General features: G+C 25.2%; 1 protein-coding gene across 1 annotated transcript in view; it reads left to right on the forward strand.

The window, feature by feature from the left end:
* The first annotated feature begins 667 nt into the window (after positions 1 to 667).
* The window catches only part of LOC100202359 (RRP12-like protein), an 86,626-nt gene continuing 65,902 nt past the window's right edge, over positions 668 to 21,391 (forward strand). The window contains exons 1-3 of the mRNA XM_065792760.1: positions 668 to 866; positions 9,437 to 9,627; positions 21,113 to 21,142. Of these exons, the coding sequence (XP_065648832.1) occupies positions 740 to 866; positions 9,437 to 9,627; positions 21,113 to 21,142 (348 nt within the window). The 5' untranslated portion in view covers positions 668 to 739. The remainder of the gene's footprint in view (positions 867 to 9,436; positions 9,628 to 21,112; positions 21,143 to 21,391) is intronic.

Raw genomic sequence — 21,391 nt, forward strand, 5'->3', positions numbered from 1 at the left:
GAAATAATTTTCTCATATATGAACCTTTTTGTCGAACCAAGTTTAATAAGTTTTGTATTGCTTAAAGTATTTTTGTTACCAAAAAAATTGTGGATGCGACGAAAATAATTATGGACGCGACGAAAATAATTATGGACTGCAATGAAAATAATTATGGACGCGACGAAAATAATTGTGGACGATACTGTAATAATACTTTTATTAAAAATATTATTATTTTTATATTAAAAAATTTTTTAATAATATTTTATACTCATATTTTAAAGTTTTAAAAAACTTCCATATTTTATTACTTTTGCTGGAATTCGCCACCCCTTGAAATAATGCCGCCCTTAAGTCTGGGTGGTAAAGTGCGAGTGGCCGGCAATCTTAAGAAACTTACATTAAGATTTAAATTGTCAACCGGGGAAAGCACGTGGCGTTTACATGTAATCTAAATTAATAAATGTTTATTAAAAAATGATATTAAGTGTTAAATTGCTAATTTTTAAAAACATAATAAAATAAAATTTAAACAGTAATTTTAAAATGCATTAAAAAATGCACTGAAAACAATGATAATAGTATTACTAATATTAGGTTATGCTTTAAACTACTTACAAATTCCTTTTTAATGTCTCGGATATAATTTTATATGCTTTATGTGCTTTTAACTATTTATTAATTTAATTTTAATACCTTAAATAAAGCTTCATATTGTAATTTACTTATTTAACAATTTATTGTGTTTAGTTTAAAAATGAAAGCAAAGTCAAAAAGTAAGAAGATATTTAAGAAAGGAGATCAGTGTGTACAAAACCCTAAAAGCAGAAAATTTAGAGACCAAGTTAAGAAAAATGTTTTTACGCAAAGGTCTTCAAAAAAAGGTGAATAATATAACGAATAAACTTTTATTTAGATAAATAAGCAAGTATTCTTAATTTATTATTAATTTATTGAATTACATATTTTATATAATGATAAATTATGTTTAAATTGTACACACATTAAGTAAAATGTTAGGTTTTGTTGTATCAACTAGGTTCAGTAGTACTGAAATATTTTAGGCTATAAATTTTCTCAAAGCTATTTAAAAGAAGAAATGTTTATGAGTTTGGTAGTCTCATCCTAGTATTTGTTTTTAAAATCTAGAAAAATGCAACCCAAATGGTGCACATGTGAAATTAAATTTTCAAGTTGATATAATATTAGAATATTAAACATTATTAAAAAACATTAAAAATTATGAAAAAATTATCAAAATTGAATAATTCTACAAAAATTGATGTTGTTTTTAGTTTGCAAATTTTTGATATATGGATTTGTTCAAGAAACTGTAGTTAAAATTTAGTTTTTCTTCACCAAATTTGTTATAAGTATGAGAGTCATTGTCTCACATAATTGTTCTCCAGAACTCTCTTCAATTCTCTCTAAACTATTTAACAAGTGCTTGACTGAGTCTTGTTTTTCTGCCTGCTGAAAATTGACACCTGTTGTTCCAATTTTCAAAGACTCTGATGAACATTCTGACCCCTCCAATTATTGTACGATCAGTCTTTTTTTTGTTATCAGCAAGGTCTTTCAGTCTTTGATAAACAAATTTCTCACATCCTAATTTGAGTTAAATAACTTACTGTCCACCAAACAATGCAGTTTTTGATCCTCTCGCTCTATGGCTGACTTGCGAACTGTGACTGAAAGATTATATCGCGCATTAAATGAAGGCGGAGAGGATAGGGCTATTGCTCTTGACATATCTAAGGCTTTTGACAAAGTTTGGCATGCTGGTCCATAAGCTTGTTTCATTTGGTGTATCTGGGAAAGTTTTTGAAATTATAATGATAACAACAAATAATAATAATAGTGATAGTAATAATAATATTAAATACAGTAATATAAAACAGTATAATCTATATATATATATATATATATATATATATATATATATATATATATATATATATATATATATATATATATATATATATATATATATTTTATTACTATAATAAAAAAAAAACATTTGTAGCAAATAGTGATTATCATTTAAAATAATGCAAAATAAAAAATATAAAAATCATAGTAATATCAAAAGCAAAAAAATATAACAGATAAAAAAGAAGTTTAACAACTTGAAAAGAAGAATTGAAGAAATAGAAGTCCTAGGAGAGTTTAGTTATGTACCAGAATTTTTTTAGCAAAGTATAATGGAAGCATTTAGAAATATTGAATATGCATTAAAGTAAAATAAAAAGAATAAAAAAAAAAAGTTGTAGAGAAGTTATAGAGAATTAAGCTGGAGCGATTGCATAGAAAATAGTCTATTATTTATTTTTTGTTTATTACACGGTTTAATAACAATGCCACAAACTTTAGAGCCATATAAACTCTACAGGATGATGAAAATGAGGGTATTTGTTTGAGACTAAATGAACATTGATATATTTTTTATATTTTATTTTTAGAGCTTTATTTTTATTTTATGAGTTTTATATTTTTGTTTCTATTTTATGGATTTTACATTTTTATTTATGAGTTAGTACTTTTATTTTATTAAAAATTTAGCTATAGAAAATTACTAGGGTATGATTGCATAAATGATAGTTCATTGATTATTTTTATTGAGGATAAACTTTTTTACATGGGTTATGAAGACATTTCTACTTGCCATTTTGGAGAATTTTTTTTTAGTTTCAACAAGAAAAGAGTTCCAACAGTGAATTGATACTTGATTGACTTTATGCTGTACTTATGTGTTTGTTTCAAAGGCATAGAGAAACTTTAATAAGATACAGACCTAAGTTTTTATCTTTACTAAGTTTATAACTAAAATCAAGGTTCTATCCTTGGTCCTGTGTTGTTTCTTATCTACATTAATGATCTTCCCGACAACCTTACATCTAAATCAGCTCTTGATCTTTGATTTAGATGTAAGATGTATGAAAAGCTGTTGTCATGTTTGAGCTGGTTCTTCTAATGATGCTCTTTCTCAGCATGTCAAGGTCCAAAAACGTTTTGTAAATGTAGTTAGACCCACTCTATCTGCTAAGCTTGAGTCTCTTTCCCATTTTCGTAAAGTTGCATCTTTTTCACTTTTTTATAAATACTATCATGTTCACTGCTCAAAGGAGCTATCGTCTCTAGTTCCATTAACTAAAACTCATTTTAGCTTGACTCATTCTTCAGCAACATCTTATTCTTTTACTGTATCTGTCCCTGCATGCTCTAAACACTTTTATTAGTCTAGTTTTTTTCCCTGTACTTCAACCCTTTGGAACTCTCTCCCATCTTCATGTTTCCCTTACTCATACAACCTACAACTTTTCAAGTCTTCTGTCAACTGTTTCCTTGCTCTATAAATCTATTCTTTTTTTTTGTAGTAAATCCTAGCTTAATAGTGGTTGCTTGCAGTCTTGTTGCAGTGAATTAGAAAAACGATTAGAAAAAAATTAATATAAAAAGACAAAATCATTAGCTGACAAAATCATTAGCATGATTTTGTATTATGTCCAAATAAGAGCTTTAGACTTTTTTTAGAATTTTTTTAGAACAAGAGCTTTAGAATTTTTTTAGAATTTTTTTTGCTTCAAGTTTTTAAAATGTTTGAAGAAACTTTGAGTGACTGAGAATGGATGAGAAAGAAACTTTGAAAGAAAAAGAATGGCTTTTATATAATTTTCAAGATTTATTTATTACTCCTTTTCAATTTCAATTCTTTTCTTCTATTTTTAAAACATTTCTTTTGATGATACAATTTATTCAAGATTATTTTTTTAATTTCATAAAGTATTTAAAAAAGATTTTTTATTAAAGATATTCTGTTATCAAACAACTGATATAAAATATAAAAAGCACAACGTCGTTCTCTTTTGCACTAAAGTAATGAATGAGCAGTTTAAAGTCATTAATCGTCACTAATTTCAATAATGGAATGTGCACGTGGAAACACAATGTGAATACAAAAATGCGCAAATAAGATAAGAATAGAAAATTAGAAAACCATTATAAAAAAATTAAAACCGTGGAGTATTTTTAATCTTGTGAAAATATCAAGTAAAATTTATTTGATTTATTGTTTGTAATATTCCACACATCGTTTATAATAAAAATAAATATTAATAATAGAGTAATTTTTAAAATTAGTTTTTGTTCATAGTATAGATTTTTTATTAACTATTATTTATTTTAACTCAAATTTAAAACGATTCTGTTGTTTAGAATGTTCGCAATTAAGGACATTCGAAAAGAAAACTAAATAATGATGTCAATATTCATTAAATGAAAAGTTATTATTCTTATTATTATTTCAAATTATTCTTGTTTTATATTTTTAAGATAAAAAGCGTAATTTAAAAAAGAAATTTTAGAAAAAAATTAAATAATTAATTTGAATAAAAAATATCAAGAAATATAAAAACCATTAACCGTTAATTAAGTTTACAGAGTAACATTTTAAAATACATATATTAAAACAACGAAGCAAAACTAAGTCACTAAATTATACTTCAATACTAAATCAATAAGAAGTTGCGTTTTTGTTTGATATTATTTTTTTATAACATAAATAGTTAAAAATAAAATCGCGATCTGACAATATACAAGAAGTTTGGAAGTATAAAAATCTCTTTCGTTGAAGTAGTTTCATAAGTGATACTAATTCAAACATTTTTTGACGAAAGAATTATGTAATAAATAAAAAAAGATATAAAAAAGAAAAAGCTTTTTATGAGTATTACCTTTAGCAATTTTCATGATCGCGCTCGCCGACGTTATCTCGAGCGCACATAATCACGCCCGTTGAAAACATATTCTAATTTTACGAGCGCGATATAACACGCTTGACGATTTTCTTCATCACAAGCCCTGCAGACTGCTTACCTAAACCAGCAGTATAAGATATAAGCAGTATATTGAAATTCAATGTGTTCAATGTACTTTTTATGTAACCAACTCCTCTATATTTTTTGGTACAGGTTTTATTTTTCTGTAAACGGCTTTTATTGTATCATATTTTGTTTTTAATGGCTTTTGTTGAATCTTATGCTTCTATTTACTGACCATCAATTGTTAATTGCATTGGTAATAACTTACTAGTGACTCTTGTTTTTTAAATTAGCCTAAAATTTTCATTGTGCTCAAACCTCTCTCCGCATCTGCCAAAATTAAGCTATGGCACAACAAAAAATCAATCAGAGACATTAAATCTATCTGGTTTGATAATTTACCACTATTTTGTTGCCAAAATAGTGGTGGAAACGATTTTGAATTAGTTTAGTTTGTCATTAATTTTTAAAGTAATAATCACTCTGATAGAATATTTCTAACATTTAGTTTATATTCAAGTTGTTCTAGTAACATTTTATTATCAATAAGTAGATTTATGCTATTGTCTAGCATATTTTTATGCGATTTTGTTGTTTTCAGATGTGAAAAAGTCACTATCTTTTTTACCTTCAAAATGTCTGCATTATTGTTGTCACTCTCCCTAAGTAGATGTTTCACTTGTAGAAGATGTAGGAAATTAATCTGATGGCAAGGAATTAGTATTAATTCCTTGCCATCTATATTTCTAAAATTCAAGACCGGAATTATTTTTTTTTATTAATTTAGCAGCAAATGTAGCAACACTCCCTTGCGGGTCAGGCTATTTGTCAGTCGATGTAGCAGCACTCCCTTGCGAGTCAGGCTATTTGTCAGTCGATGTAGCAACACTCCCTTGCGAGTCAGGCTATAAGATAGTCGATGTAGCAACACTCCGCGCATGATTTACAGTAAAAATAAAATAAAAATAAAAACAATTTATGAAAAAAATTATAAATAAAAACATTTTATTAAAAAAAATAAAAATAAAAACATTGTTTATACTGTTAAAAACATTCAGAATTTTTTTAAAACATTCTGGTCAATTAAATTTGCGTTTTTTATAGTTTTTTTTAAAAACGATTTATTTGTAATTAAATTAATGGTTTTTATTTCGTCCAACACGCAAACGTTGGACGAAAGTCAAAAGTAATTAAAAGTGGCGTATGTGTTGGCGTAAGAATCACTTTTTTCCTTCCGCTCTTCCCAAAGACAATAAACTATAGATCTATATATATATATATATATATATATATGCACATATATATATATGCAGGCCTTGTTAAGAAGCGTTACGCAGCTCACATTTTGCCTGCAAAAAGGCAATTTGCCTACACGTTCAGCAGTTTTGCGCTATGCAAAAGCTTTAATCTTTTAGAATATTTAGATTATCTTTTCATGTCGTTAACCTGACGTTTATTCAGAAGAAATAAAGTCGTAACTAAAAGCATTTAACCGCAATTGTAAACTAATAGATTTTTTTTTAAAGAAACAGTTTGTTTAATAATTTTTTTGTTGTTAAAAATTAGTTAAAAAAAATAAAGTGTTTTATCTTAAGGAATTAAATATATAAATTCCTTTTAAATATAAAAATTATTTTTTGTCATATTAGTTTAAAAAAATGCACGATTTATTTCAATGTAAATATTTTATTAGTAAGATATTTTGTTTATTGTTAATTCAATAACGTAAAGTTTTAATGACATTCGTTCAATTTATGAAAATAAATTATGATCACGAATATGTTATCGGTAGGTGATAAATAATAAAAAAAAACTCTTTATTGTTTACAAACATTAAAAAGAGTTCACAAAATAAAAAAGAAAAAATTTATTAACAGTTAATAAAATAACCATAAACCAACTGTAAAATTATTAAAAAATAAACAAATATTATTTTACGTTTTATGAAAAAAATATTTTTTTTTAAATAAAATTTAGTTCATATTTGAAAAAAATAATAAAAATGATTTTTCAAATTGGAACTTTGATTTTATTTGTAACTTTTGTTATAGTGAGAAAAAAAATTATGGTTTTTAACGCGTTAATAAAATAACTTTAATTACAATGCGGTACTTGAAAAGACGCTAGTGACGCAATTTAACTTTTAACAATGCAAAATATATTTGCTGAGTTGAGTTACTTATAAATGCATTACGCATTTTCGTTTTGCAGCGAAATCTCGTAACAAGGCCTGTATATGCATATATATATACATATGTATATGTATATATATATACATGTATATATATATATATATATATATATACATATGCATATGGATATGTATATGTGTATATATATATATATATATATATATATATATATATATATATATATATATATATATATATATTTATTGTGCTTTAGTTAAGTTTTTTCTATTTTCCCTTCTGTTAAGATTTCTTTCTTTTTTAAGTAAAGTTTTTTTAAAATTAACCAAAAGTTTAGATATTCCAAAATATAAACAAGCCATATAACTTAAAAAATTAAGTTATAGTGCAGAAATTCAAAAATATTTTAAATTTTGTCTCAGAAGATAGTACTTTAAAAAATTTGAGAACAAAAATTGGCTAATATTTAATATAAAACAAAAAATATTTAATTTAAGTCTGTAAACTCAAGTCTAGAAATAAGCTATGAATAGGGTCCTTATCAGACAAGGAATTGTTTTTCACTTGTTTGATACAATCATTTAGCTTTGATTGCTTAAAAAGCACTTTGAAAGTGTTAACATTTTTGTCTTTTTAAGGGCACCATTAACTTTTTTGCCACTTACACTTCTCCCACTTATACTTCTCCCACTTAATTGAAAGAGATAACATAAAAGCCTCCCGATTAATTGTTTGATGTTGAATAAACAAATTCTCTGTTGTCAAAATCAATAACTTAAGAATACTTCAAACAGCATCTAGTGGAGCCATCTGACTAATAATTACTTGAGTGCCAAATATTACATGGCAGATGCATTTTTCATCTAAAAAATAATTTAAGCAGTGAAAATGTGTCTGAAATTTCAAATATAAATTGCATGTGTTGTCTTAAATATATTTATTTTCAAATTTGTCATTTTTTGATATCATTATTTATAGAAAATAAAATTTATGAAATAGGTTTCAATATCTAGTTATAATAGTATTATATGTAAGGAATTTACATAATAAAGCACTTTACTTATTTTTGATGTTATTTTTTCTGTAAGTCTGTTTGAAACTAACATGTATACAGAAACTTACAATTTCTTTATTTAGAAAATACAATTTTTATTTTTTCTTCAAAAGAACTTATCCTCCATTTGCAGTCAAAACAATAAACTTTCTTCCTCCTTTCATCTTTTTGTTTGCACGATCTTGAATTTTTAACTCATTCATAAAAAAATTTGTTAGTTTTTTTCTCTTTACACCTTAGTAAGCTCAATTTTTACAGTGCACATACTCTACAATAGTATCTTCATCATTGGTTATCATTAAATGATTTTTTTTATTTCCTGTAAAAACTAGGTTATCTAATTGCTTATCAATCTCAGTTTTGCTTTGTATTAATGGAAATTGATGTTGCAGAATATCCTTGTTTTCCATTAATTTTGCAGCACTCTCCAGCTTTCTTTTTTCATCTCAATTAAATTGCTTTACTGCTGCTTCAGATTTATGCCTTGACTTTTTAATTATAGAATTTTTCACTCTTAAGCTAAATTTTGGTTTGGTTTTTAATTTTATATATAACAACAAACATTTTAAACTATTACAATTATTACTGTACAAATAAAGTAATATAAAAACACAAAACAGCAATTTACTTAATTTTAAGTCTTTTTTTGAAGTTGCAAAACAAGAAGTAGCTGTTAAATCAAGAAGCTGTTAAAAGAAATTGAACTGTTATAAGAAGTACTACTATCTTTCTAATTAAACTTTAAGAGATAAAGGGAAGAAAAAAATACAATATTAATAAAATAATTTCAGAAAAAGAGGTTCTTAATGCTCATTACAAAATGCATAATTTGAGTGAAATTTCATAATTTTTCTAATTATTTTAAAAAATCGTTAAATAATTCCAGATTTCTTTATATTATAAGATACCTATCTAGGCAGATAATACCATGCAAAATATCTCCCCAATTGAGTTAATTGTTAAGAAGATATCAACAATAACAAGATTGTCTTGTTAAGGGCACCTTGCCCAAAAAGAAAAATTTCAAATACAAATAAAACATTAAAAAAAATTTGATTACTGTTTTCAACTGCCAGAAAGAAATTATATGACTTAAAACAAAATTAAAAAAAAATAACTTTAAAAAAAATATGTTCCCCAAAATAATTCAAGTCAATTTTATTTTGTCTTTTTAAGGTCACTATACCTGTAGGTAAGTTTTTTCAGTGCATTTTCAAATTTTGAAAACATGTTTAAAGCCTAGTCTTTTGTCAAAGTCTGGTCTTTTGTCAAAAGCCTGGTCTTTTGGTCTTTTGTCAAAACAAATTATTATTTGCATGGTTTTAATTTTATTTTATATATTTTCTTGATTAATGTTTTTAATGATTATTTTTTAAATAAGTTCAAAATTTAAATTTTTATTAAATAATTTTAAGTTTAAATTTATTTAGGACTGACATTACAAGCTTTAGAAAAACACGATGAGGAAATTGAAGATTTTGGAGACCTTGCTATCAGTGAAAAAACTGCAGAATCAACAAAGTCTACAGCTTTTTCTATAAGCGGACTTACTGATTGCTCTAACATAACTTTTAGTGCTGTTCTAGATAAATGGCATTCTCCTAATTCACTAGATCAAGAGGTATATTTGATATATTAAAGTACATTGATTTATCATTTATACAAGCCTTCCCAGGAGAGGGGTGCGGTCGGTCGCTTTGAGTGACCACGCATATATATATATATTTTTTGAGAGTTTGGCCACGGTTTTTTAGCTTATATTAATGACGCATTTTTAAAAAGGCGCTGAAAAAACCTAACTAAATTGTCGTATTATTTTATTATTTTTATTCATAATTTATTCTTACTATTATTATAAAAATATGAACATAAAAATGAAATATATTTATATATATATATTTATACTTATTTAAAAAAATTTTTTTTTTCTTTTTACAATTATTTTTTTTTAATGTCTAGTAAACATAAAAAAAAAAATTATTTATTTATATTTATTTTTTATTTATTTATATTATAATTATTTATAATATATTTTTAGGTTGATTATAGGTTAATTGATTTTAGGTTGATTGATTTATTTTGATTTTTTCAGCAACGATATTTGAGACAAGTCGAAAAAGTAAACATAAAATGTGACCGAAAACTCTTTTAATTTATTTCGAAAAATGTGCTCTGCCGACGCGGGATGCGAACCCGGGTCTCCGCGGCGCTATGCATAGTCTTAACCAAATGAGCTAAACGTTCATATCTTTATCAAGAACCTTGTAGATAATAATTCTTCTAGAACTTAGAAGTTATTTTTTGTAGAAAGACATACTAATGCGAAAAAATTTAAAATTAGAAAAAAAAATATATAAAATAAAAAAAAAAAATTTTGTTATAAGAAAAAAAAATTCAAAAAAGATATATATATATATATATATAATTTTTATGTTATTATTTCCTTATTAATGAAAAGAATAAATTATTAAAAAAATTACAAAATAATACAACAAATTTAATTTGATTTTTTCAGCGCCTTTTTAAAAATGCTTTTTTTTTAATATATGCTAAAAAAGCACGGCTGAGTTATCCAAAAAAAAAAAAATATCCGTGTTCACTCAAGGCGTGCGACTGCACGCCCCTCCTGGGAAGGCCTGTTTATATATTTTTTTAAATTATGAAAACTGTTTGAATTTTTATATTAAAGTTGTTTTAGATTGTTTATATATTTGAAAAATCAGGATTTATAAATAGGTGAAGAAAAGAAAAGTTCTATATCAAAAAAGGTTTCAAGTTATGTTTAAAACGCAAGTGTGCGTAAAATCAAAGTATATGTGAGATCAAAAAATTTATTTACTTGAAATTTATTACCCCGTTTAATTATCTTTTCTAGTATGTATTGAATAAATTTTGGAGCATATTATCTCAGATAATAAAGCAAAATGTTTTGTACGTTTAACTTATTTCTTTACTGGTTTTAATGTAGATATCAAACTAACACAGTAGTTTTGAAATTCAGGGTTGCTACTCAATTGTTGGTTACATATAATTTTCGACCTGATTTTTAAATTTTTTCATTAGGAAAGAATTTAGAATAGTGTGAATTAATATTATATAGAATTAGTATTAGTAATAATAAAATAAGACTGAATTTTTTAAAAGCATCAAAATTTGTTAACAGGGTCTAAAACTTTAAATCATTTAAAGCATTTATATGTTTACAAAAAAAATTTGATTTTTATTTAAAATTTCATAAAACATTTTTTAAAAATAAATTTTGTTTCTTAGGTTATGCAAAAAACAGATGACATTTATATAATTGCATTATGTATTTTGTGTTGTATTTGTAAAATATAAACTGGCATGTCATTCATGTATGTGCCAAGCCATTTATGTAAGCCACTTTTTATCATTTTTAAAAATATTTAAACAAGTCTAAAGGTATCTTTTAAGCGGTAAGATAAAAGAAGTAATTAACATTATAAAAACCACTTATGAAGTTTGAATAGTGATTGTGTGTAAAAGTTTGCATAAAAATTATGTTTGATAGTTTGATGTTTATAGTTTGATAGATTAACAAAATTTGTAAATAGTATTTGTAAATTTTTTTTAAATATTACATTAATGTAATAAGTTAAGAAAAAACAAAGAAAATTTTATTTCTATTACTCTAACTTTTCCATCAAAAATGTCCAGAAAAAGAAAAGATGTTATGACACTTAAAAAATTTCTCAAATAAAAGAAGTATATTAAAAAAACTTTTATTTATCATCTTGCAATCGCAAGAATATTTATTTAGACAATTTCTCATAACAAACATTAACAAAAATAATTACCAAATTTAAAAAAAAAATTTAAAAAAAAAAACAAAAATTTATTAGCTAAAAAATAGTACACATTAAAGAGCATGACGCGAATAAGCATGTAAATTTCGCCCCCAGAAAATTGCCTCTTAATATCAAAGTTTCACTTTTTAGTCAATTTATTATTAAATATCACCTTAAAATCTACCAGAATGGCACAAAAGAAATTCAGGAAAAATTCTGGAAAAAATTGATAATATTCGAGAAAAATCCATTAAATAGTCCGAATAATTGTAAATTTTAAGTCTTTATTTTTTGGCAACTTTATTTAGCACTAATTCATCGCATTAGTTTGACAAGGTTTGTCGCGTTGGTTTGACAAGGTTCTAACTTTTTATTATATTAGGAAAATAGCAAATAAATCTTTTTCTCTTTTTTTTCAAAGTCCAAATAAAAATATTTTTTAAATTATTTTTTATCTATTTATGTTAATTTATATACATCAACCAAAAAAAAAAATACACAAACAAATAAAAAAAGTTGTATAATTAATGTTGAATAAACAAAAAAAAAAAAAAGATTTTTTTAAAATTCTTCTTATATAAAAAATTCCAGTTAAAACTAACATCAAACCATCGCAACAAACTGCATCTTTTTTAAAACATGTTTATTGCGTAACTCGGAACCTTTAATAGTTTAAAATAATAATAATGTGTAATTAGTTTTTTAATTGCTAAACTTTAAATAGCATAAAAATATGCTTGATATTTGTATTGTGCTTGCCGTAATGGTTTTTTAGAACTAAAACAGTTTAGTGAAGTTGGTTCTGAAGAAAATATTGGTAGTTTAAATGAAATTCGAAAGAAAGAATTGGATTTGATTAAGAAAAATGATAAAATCTTTAAGAAGTGCCAAAACGCTTCACAACGAAATAAAAAAAAATAAAAAAATAATTATAAAGAATCTATTAACGATAATTAAATTAAAGCCGGAAATCCAATAACGCATTTTCATTTCCAGTAAACGATTTATAAGTATTTTTAGCTGAATGTGTAATCGACAACAAAGATAATTCTGGAGTTTCATATTCACAAGTTATTTTAAAAGAAACAACTGACAAAAAATGCAATCCTAATGATGAATCATTATTTTTAGTTTTTTTTTGTACTATTTTGTCTCACAAAAGCTGTCTTGTTTGTAGAAAGAATAACTTATACAAAAAGTTCAGAAATATTTCTAATGAAGTGATTGTTGATGTCTATATAGAAAAAAAAAATATTGATTCTACTTAATTCGAGGTGTTGCAGCATTCTTCTTTGTCAATCGTCAAATCTATTAATAAAACAAAGTATGGAGATTGGTAAAGCTAATATAAAACTTAAAAAAAAGGCTAAAAATCTTTTTGAAACAATGCATAGTTCTGTACTTCGAAATTTGCTTTTTTACCATTTCATGAATAAAAAAACTTTGATCAAGTATAAATGTCTCAATAACTTGATTTACAAGAAAACATTTTATTTAAATTATTGAATCACTTGATTCAATGAGAAATTCAACCCAGCGCTATAAAACTGGAGCTTTGGCAATAAATCTATTCCGGCTCAAAATTGGGTTGGATCATTTGACAATATCAATGTTTTTTAATTTGGATCCTGAATTTGATATAAGTTGGATACTTCAGCAAGTCAGAGAGTCACTAACCATCGATTTTATTCCTAATAATCTACGCGTGAACCACATCCAAAGAAATGAATTATGAAAAAATATAGCCTTGTTGCTAAAGAGATTTTTCAAACAAGTGATGTTCAATTGATATTAATAGCAGCTGGCACTTACTGCTATTGTCAAAAGAGTAGCAATAATATTTTTTTAGCGTAAAACATACAGTGTTCAAAAAAACAAACACTTTGTAAAGTCATTCATGATATGTTCATATATGACACGTGATAATGGATATATCTTAGATGTTTATGGCTTTTTCACAGCAACAAAAAATGATGTGACTATATTAAGTGAAATTCTAATCAAAGACCAAAGGTTATGTTCTTTAATTCGACCAAACGACATCATTATATTGGATTGCGGATTCTGTGATTGTATTGAAGAGCTTAAGAAAGATCATGGCTTGATAAAAATACCAGCTTGTCTTAGAAAAGACCAGAAACAGTTTACAACTTTAGAAGCGAATTAATCACGCTTCATTACAAAGACTCCATGGGTTATCGAAGTTATCAATAGTTTTCTTAAACAATCGTTTCAAGCCTTGGATAAGGTTCACAACATAAGCTTCATTCATACGCTAGATAATTACCGGATTGCTGCCGCATTGATTAATAAATATTTTGGAAGATTACTCTCCGACAATGACAACAAAGTAGAAATCATTAGAGTTACGAAAGAGAGCCTTAACAAAGAGAACTTTAACAAAGAGAATTTAATCTAAATAATAAAAAAGTAGCTTTACCATAAAAATGCCTATACTAAATTGGAATCTCAAGATAATAAAGATTTTCCGGTACTTGATCAAAGCACAATACAAACCTATAACTATAGGTTCCTATGCTTAGGCAAAGCTTGAGTTATATATCAGAGCATCTTAACAAAGAAAAATACGAGTTAAGACTTAATAGAACAATTGATTCAACCCAATGTTCTAAAATAATAAACGTAGATGTCTGGTCTAGCCACAGTAAAATGACATTGTATTTATTAAGAATTTACCCAACATCAATGATCAACTCGGCATCAATTGTAGGTATTATGTATGTAAAACAGGAATGCATACTGTCAGTTGCTGTAGTCACATTCAAGCGTTATTTTATTTCTTTTAAGTGGAGAAAAAAGAATCAAAGAATTCAAATGTCCAGCTGGTTTGTTGTTGTCTGTTATTCCAAAGTTGGCTGTATTGGAGATGAGTGACGAAGGTCACAAAGTAAAGCTTGATCGAGTGAGTCAGAAATAGATAAAGTTCAAAACTCTGATAAGGAGAATACTTTTCCAGATGATTCCTTATAGAGACTGTCATCACTAAAGAAATTCAAAACTTTCAATCACCTAATAAAAACAATAACCTAGAATGATTCTTTTCAAAAGTGTCTAAATGGGGATCTAAAAGTACAATAAAGTCTAATTCAGCAGCTGAAGTTATTTGTACAATAGATTATTTTCTTTTATCTCTTTGGACATCAGTTCAACTTGATGCCAAACTTGATGAACCTTTTGCATCCCCCAAACTTGATGAACCTTTTGCTTGCGCCAAACTTGATGAACTTTTTGCAAAGTAGTCCTTTAAAAAATCTTTATATGATATCAGCTAATAGATAAAGATGAGTGGTGTTGAAGCCAAAACTAATTGGGTAGTTAAAATCTTTACGATTTAACCAACTATATTGATGAATGGAAGCTTTATAATAGATTGTTTTGGATCTGAATATGAGTTCTTCATTAAGTATTTAGTTGATTTACAATCTTATGAAGCCACGACTGAATGCAAAACTGTAAAAATACTCAGAAGAGACTAATAAAGGACATTTTTTTTGAATGGGATATTAGCAGTGTCATTCTAAACATGTGAAAGGAAAGACTATGCTCGGATTGTGGCAGCATTATGACTAATAAAAATTGCTTTTTTGAGAAACCTCTTTTTTTTTTCTTGTAGAAACAGCCCAGCAATAATTTTTACAGTTGATGACCTCCCTAATGAGCTTTTTCTAGAGAACAGAACAACCTATCGTTTTTCTGTTGTACATTTTGTAAAAATAATCACTTTCGATCAGTTTTCCAGCTAAACTCAATGTTGTACCTAATTGACAATCTTAATCCAACTCAACATGACTTGGTTATACCTCGCCACTTGGTTAACACAAGCTTCTACTTTTTGAGTAATTAAAAATGGAAAAAATTACTTTGAATTGAACTGGTTCCGAAGTATGAAAGAAGATATAATTTTTCATAATTTATTAGTTATTTTTCGAATAAAGAATAGTTAAAAAAAATTCAGCATAATTCTTAACACGTATTGTTGTTTTTACTCTTTAATGTAAGCATTTATTGATGAAAACGCATAAATTTTGATAATAAAGAGAGGCGACTTTCAGACAGCCTTTCGGGAATATTGCCAACAGAGATCTTAACACATCTTTTTTTATTAATAATCAGCGTCTCTTAATTATTAAGAAACTATTTAGAAATTTTAGGATTTCGTTTAGCAATATAATTATTTTTTAATAAATGATGGAAACTTAAACCTTTGTTTGTCACAAAAAAAAAGCGCTCTTTTTTTGCATCAAGTAGTTTTTTTTGTTTGCTATTAACTTTTTAAAAGTAAAAAATCATTATTACTTGCAAAGCTGCTATTTTAAAAATATGTAATTATGTAAGAGATGCATGTTTATATTGACAATAAATTAAAATCTAAAGTTACCTGTCTGATAATTCTGACAACTTCTATGCGTGACCATACATGAACTGCATTTAAATGGTTGCTGTGATACTATGATATATAGTGCAATCCTGTAACTTTCTGGAAATCTTTACTAACATATAAAGTAGTATTGAAAAAATAGTATACTGCTGAAACTTATATTTTCTGATAAATTTGTTAAATTTTAACTGGAAATCTGGAAAAGTCAGGAAAATTCTAAACTATGCTGAATGGTCAGGGAGTATATTAAATTTTCCAAAAGTCATTGTAAAAGTCAGGGAATATTAATGGAGTTAGTAACAAAACATATATTTTTTTGTGTATTAGGAACTAAAAATCTTATATTTGATATGCTATATAATTATTTGTTGGTTGCAACTGCTGTTTAGTATTTTAGAGTTTTTATTTTATACTGATTATTTTTATTGTGAATTTTAATATATAACAAAAAAGTTTAATATTTTATAATGGCAGCTACATTGGAAAGCATGATTTCTTCTGATGCAATACAAACTATTGAATACACTTAGATTAGTTTTTTTTTTTATAAATAATCTTCATAATTTTATTTATAAATAATCTTCATAATTTTTTTTATAAATAATCTTCATAATTTTTTTTATAAATAATCTTCATAATTTTTTTTATAAATAATCTTCATAATTTTTTTTATAAATAATCTTCATAATTTTATGATAAAAGTGTTTTAACATGAAATAAAAATAATAGCTAATAATATTAAAAAGAATAACTTATACAAAATGAACATTTTGAATATGTTTATTATTATTCTTTTTCAAATTTTTCACTTTTTAAAAGTATTTTTAATATTATGTCAAACAGTAAAGCAATTTATTGCAGTCACTTTGTTCCTCTATCTCAAAGGACTAAATGACTAAATCTGTGAAAGTGAACAAAGTTTTAATTTTGTCATATTATGTTATTAATTAAAAAATTATTTCAAATCTATCACTGTAGTATTTTTTGTTTTAGCAATTAGTCAAATTCTTTAAATATACATAGTGTTTGTTTTGAATTTATATTCATACTTTTAATTCCTAAATATTAGGAAAAGTTAAAAGTTTGTGTTGTACTTATATAAATGTGCTTACATATTTTTTTTAGAAAATAAATATATAAAAATAAATATGTCAAAACAATGTTACTTTAGCACAGATGGGTTAAATAAAATACTTAACACTGATTGGTTTTAGCTAAAAGATGTTTCTAATAGTCCTGCACAGGCAATATTTTATTTGTCAAAAAACATTTGATTTAAATAACGTGGACATTCAGGCAGTAAAAAGTCATGAAAGAAGTAAAAAGCATGCCAATAGTGTTAGTTCGTATAAGAACAAGTTGCCAATCTATTCCTTATTTAGTAAATATCAAATCCAAGAATTAGCTTCAAACAGTATTGTTAAAGATACAAATCAATTAAGAAACGTCAGGGTGTAAACTAGCATTGTGGGGCCTTATCAAATGCGGTATTCCCAAATGCTTATAAAATTAATATTCCCAATTTAAAGGTGAAAAAATCCCATTCTCCAAATAAAGTTTGCCAAATTAAAGTTAATAATTCTAAAAATTATTGTAAATTAATAATATATATAAAAACTAATTCAAAAATAGCATAAGAAGTTCTAATTTAATTATTGTGTAAAACTTGAAATAAAATCGCCATTATTGGTATAACTAAGCGATTACGTAACTGCAAAAATGTCTCTTGGAATAAGTTTCTTGAAAATTGGGATTTTCCAATCAATTTTAGGGATTTTTTCGAGAACTTGCTTCTATAATTCAATTCTCAAATTTTTCAAATAATTCTTTGCAATGCATTCCAACAACAGAAAATATAAAAAAGTTTGCAAGAAGTTAAGTACAATTTTAAAAAACAACAAATTTTTTTGGTTTAACACCTGCAAATGCTATTTCTTTAAAAGTTTTATATATAATATTTTTCATAAATGATTTATTTTTATTCCTTATATTTTTATTCCTTATTCTTTATATAAGGTTACTTTCTATATATATATATATATATATATATATATATATATATATATATATATATATATATATATATATATATATATATATATATATATATATATATATATATATATATATATATATATATATATATATATATATATATATATATATATATATATATGTTTGTGTGCCACAAAATTTGAAATCAATTTTTGAAAGCTTTTTTTTCAACCAATTTTGCTCAAATTTTGCACACTTAATCATTTTCGATGACAATACAAGGAAATGGAAAAATTTGACCAAAAAAAGTTAATTAAGTTAACAAAAATTTAATTTGTATTTTCCCATACATTTAATGTATTTGATATGAATTGCGTATTACGTCACAAAAATCATTGATTTGCAAATTATTTGCAGTTTCGAAGACATTAAAGCGCAGCGATTCAAAACCTATTGTTTTAAATTATTAAGTAATAAGTCTTAAGTTATTAAGTTAAAAACCTATTGTTTTAAGTTATTAAGTGAATAAGTCTTAAGTTATTAAGTTAAAAAAAAAAATTTAGTAAAAACAGTAATTTTTAAATTTTTAAAAAAAAAAACAGTAATTTTTCCTTCTACAAAAGATAACAAAAATTTTCTAGGCCCAATAGAATTCTGCTTGCATAAAGCATGGATTTGAAAAAATAATTTTTTTTTGATTTACTAGTTTATTATAAAGTTCCTTATCAGAATTATTAGAATTACTAAACATTTTATTTTTGTATTTATTTTTATTTTTAATATTTGCATTTTAAAAAGTTTTGTTATTTTTGACTGTTTTGAACTTTAATGATTCTTTTAAAAAGTTCATTGAAAACAAACTCATTGTTTATACTTGTATAACAAATTGATACATACATACATACATACATACATACATACATACATACATACATACATACATACATACATACATACATACATACATACATACATAATTGTGGTTCTTAAAACTTGTTCTAAATAAATAAGATTAATCATAAAAAATAAAAAGATATGTTTTATTATAAAAAAAATAATTTGTCAAAAAAATACATAAAAAAAGAAAAAAATATATACTTTTTAAATTAAGAAAAATTATATATAAAGTACTTCAATAATTTAAATATGTTTTAAATGTAAGCAATTGTTAAAAGTAATTTTTAATTTTATTTAAAGCAATTCACGTAATATTAATATAAAATATTTTTCATTAGAAAAGATCGAAGTTTAAAGGTTTTATAGTTCTGCACTTTTTTGAAATATTTTAAAACATGTAAAAAACCATGAGCAAGTTGTAGAAAAAATATATATGAGTGGTCAGGAATAGCATGGGATCATGCCCCACTACTGTAAGACTGATGTATATATATTAGGCTGCATCATTTTTCAACAATTTTTTCAAATTAAATCCCAACCACCTGGGTTAGTTGACCAATTGGATATAAATGATTTTATGCTGAAAAAAATTTTTAAACCCATTTTGAAGGTTCTCACTTTTACAATTTGTGCCGTAAAACCCCCCCTACATTAGCGAAAAAGTTTGCATTGGTAAAACTTATGCTCCTGAAAATCTGATGTTCAAAGTTTTCCAAGCTAATTGTAAAACAACAATGGAAACTATGGATAAATCAAAGTTTAAAAAGTTCGACAAAGTTCCAGGTAAAGAAACATCTAGAAAAACAGATTGAAGAAACTGTTCAGTTTTGCAAATATGCACTTGCCAATTTAGTATTTCCAAAAGGTGATTACAAAGAACTAGTAAAACTTAGACCCCCCTATTTATTTCCGGATGTAAGCTTTAATGTTTATGCTCTGGGATCAATTTCTCATGCAGTTTTATAGCAAAGTCTATATATTGTTTTGAAATTCAAGTTTTAAGTAATCAGTTGCCTTATGAATTGACAGCTAGTTTACAAAAAGAAATCAGTAAAATGGCAGAATTTATTTCTATATTTTATACTGTATGGTTTGTGCGTTCCTCTTTAGTTTCCTCTGTTTGCTTGTCACAGTTAATTGGTAGAAACTTGTGGTTTATTTTCCGTCTGTTAAATTTGAGTTAAGACAATGGTTAACCTTGGCTGAACTATCCTTCATCTTTTTGGGGATTTATTGACCAATTTATAACTTTCATTTAATTTGTTCGCCAAATATATGTAGTCAACGACTGCTCTGAACTGGCAATTAAGCTTGTGTCAGAGTTTGTTAATTTTGTTCACAATGAAGAGGATAGGCAAGATATAATGTTGGCTGTTCAGCAAAGTAGGGATCATTTCAGGGAGTTCAAAAAAGGACAAACAACAGAGAGTGGCAAAAAAAAAATGGCCCACACAAAGAATTAATTTTGGAGAATATTTATTTGATTTTTCACCAAAAACATGAAGAAAGTTTTGTTGAGTTTTACAAACTGTTTTTGAACAAAATTTTGACTTTATTATTTACTAATTTATAATTGTTGACCTAAACAATGTTGTTGTATATTTTTCTTAGCAGAAAATTAATTTTTGACCTTAATTATCCCAGCTACATGAGATCGAGCAAAATAAAATTGTTTCATTAAAATGTATATTTTGCAACGCCTATATGTTTTGTTTAAAAAGTGGGGGTTTTGGGGCACATATTGTAAAAATGGGGACCTTCAAAATGTGTTTCAAAAATTTTTTTTCAGCGTAAAATCATTTTTATCCAACCCATTAACTAACCCAGGTGGTTAGGATTTAGTTTGAAAAAATTGCTGAAAAATGGCACATCCTAAAATATCTATGCATATGTGTGTGTTTATATATATATATTTGTGTATATATATATATATATATATATATATATATATATATATATATATATGTACATATATGTATATATATAAAATCATCAATTCTGTTTAGAAATGTGCCATACTGGCAGCTGTAACTGAGGTAAATATGTTTTATTTATTGTTTATTTTTACAAGTTTATAAGTATATTACTTGTTACATATATTTATTATATTTAATACTTTTTAAGTATTAAACATAATAAATATTAGATGTAACAAGTAATATACTTATAAACTTGTAAACGATTATACAAATACCAAAAGTTTTTTTGTATTTGTATAATCTTTGTTTCTATAAATAATCACTATATATATAAATATCCCTTGACTAATTTATATGTGGCCATAA

The sequence above is a fragment of the Hydra vulgaris genome, chromosome 03, assembly GCF_038396675.1.
Source record: "Hydra vulgaris chromosome 03, alternate assembly HydraT2T_AEP".
In the NCBI taxonomy this organism is placed as follows: domain Eukaryota; kingdom Metazoa; phylum Cnidaria; class Hydrozoa; order Anthoathecata; family Hydridae; genus Hydra; species Hydra vulgaris.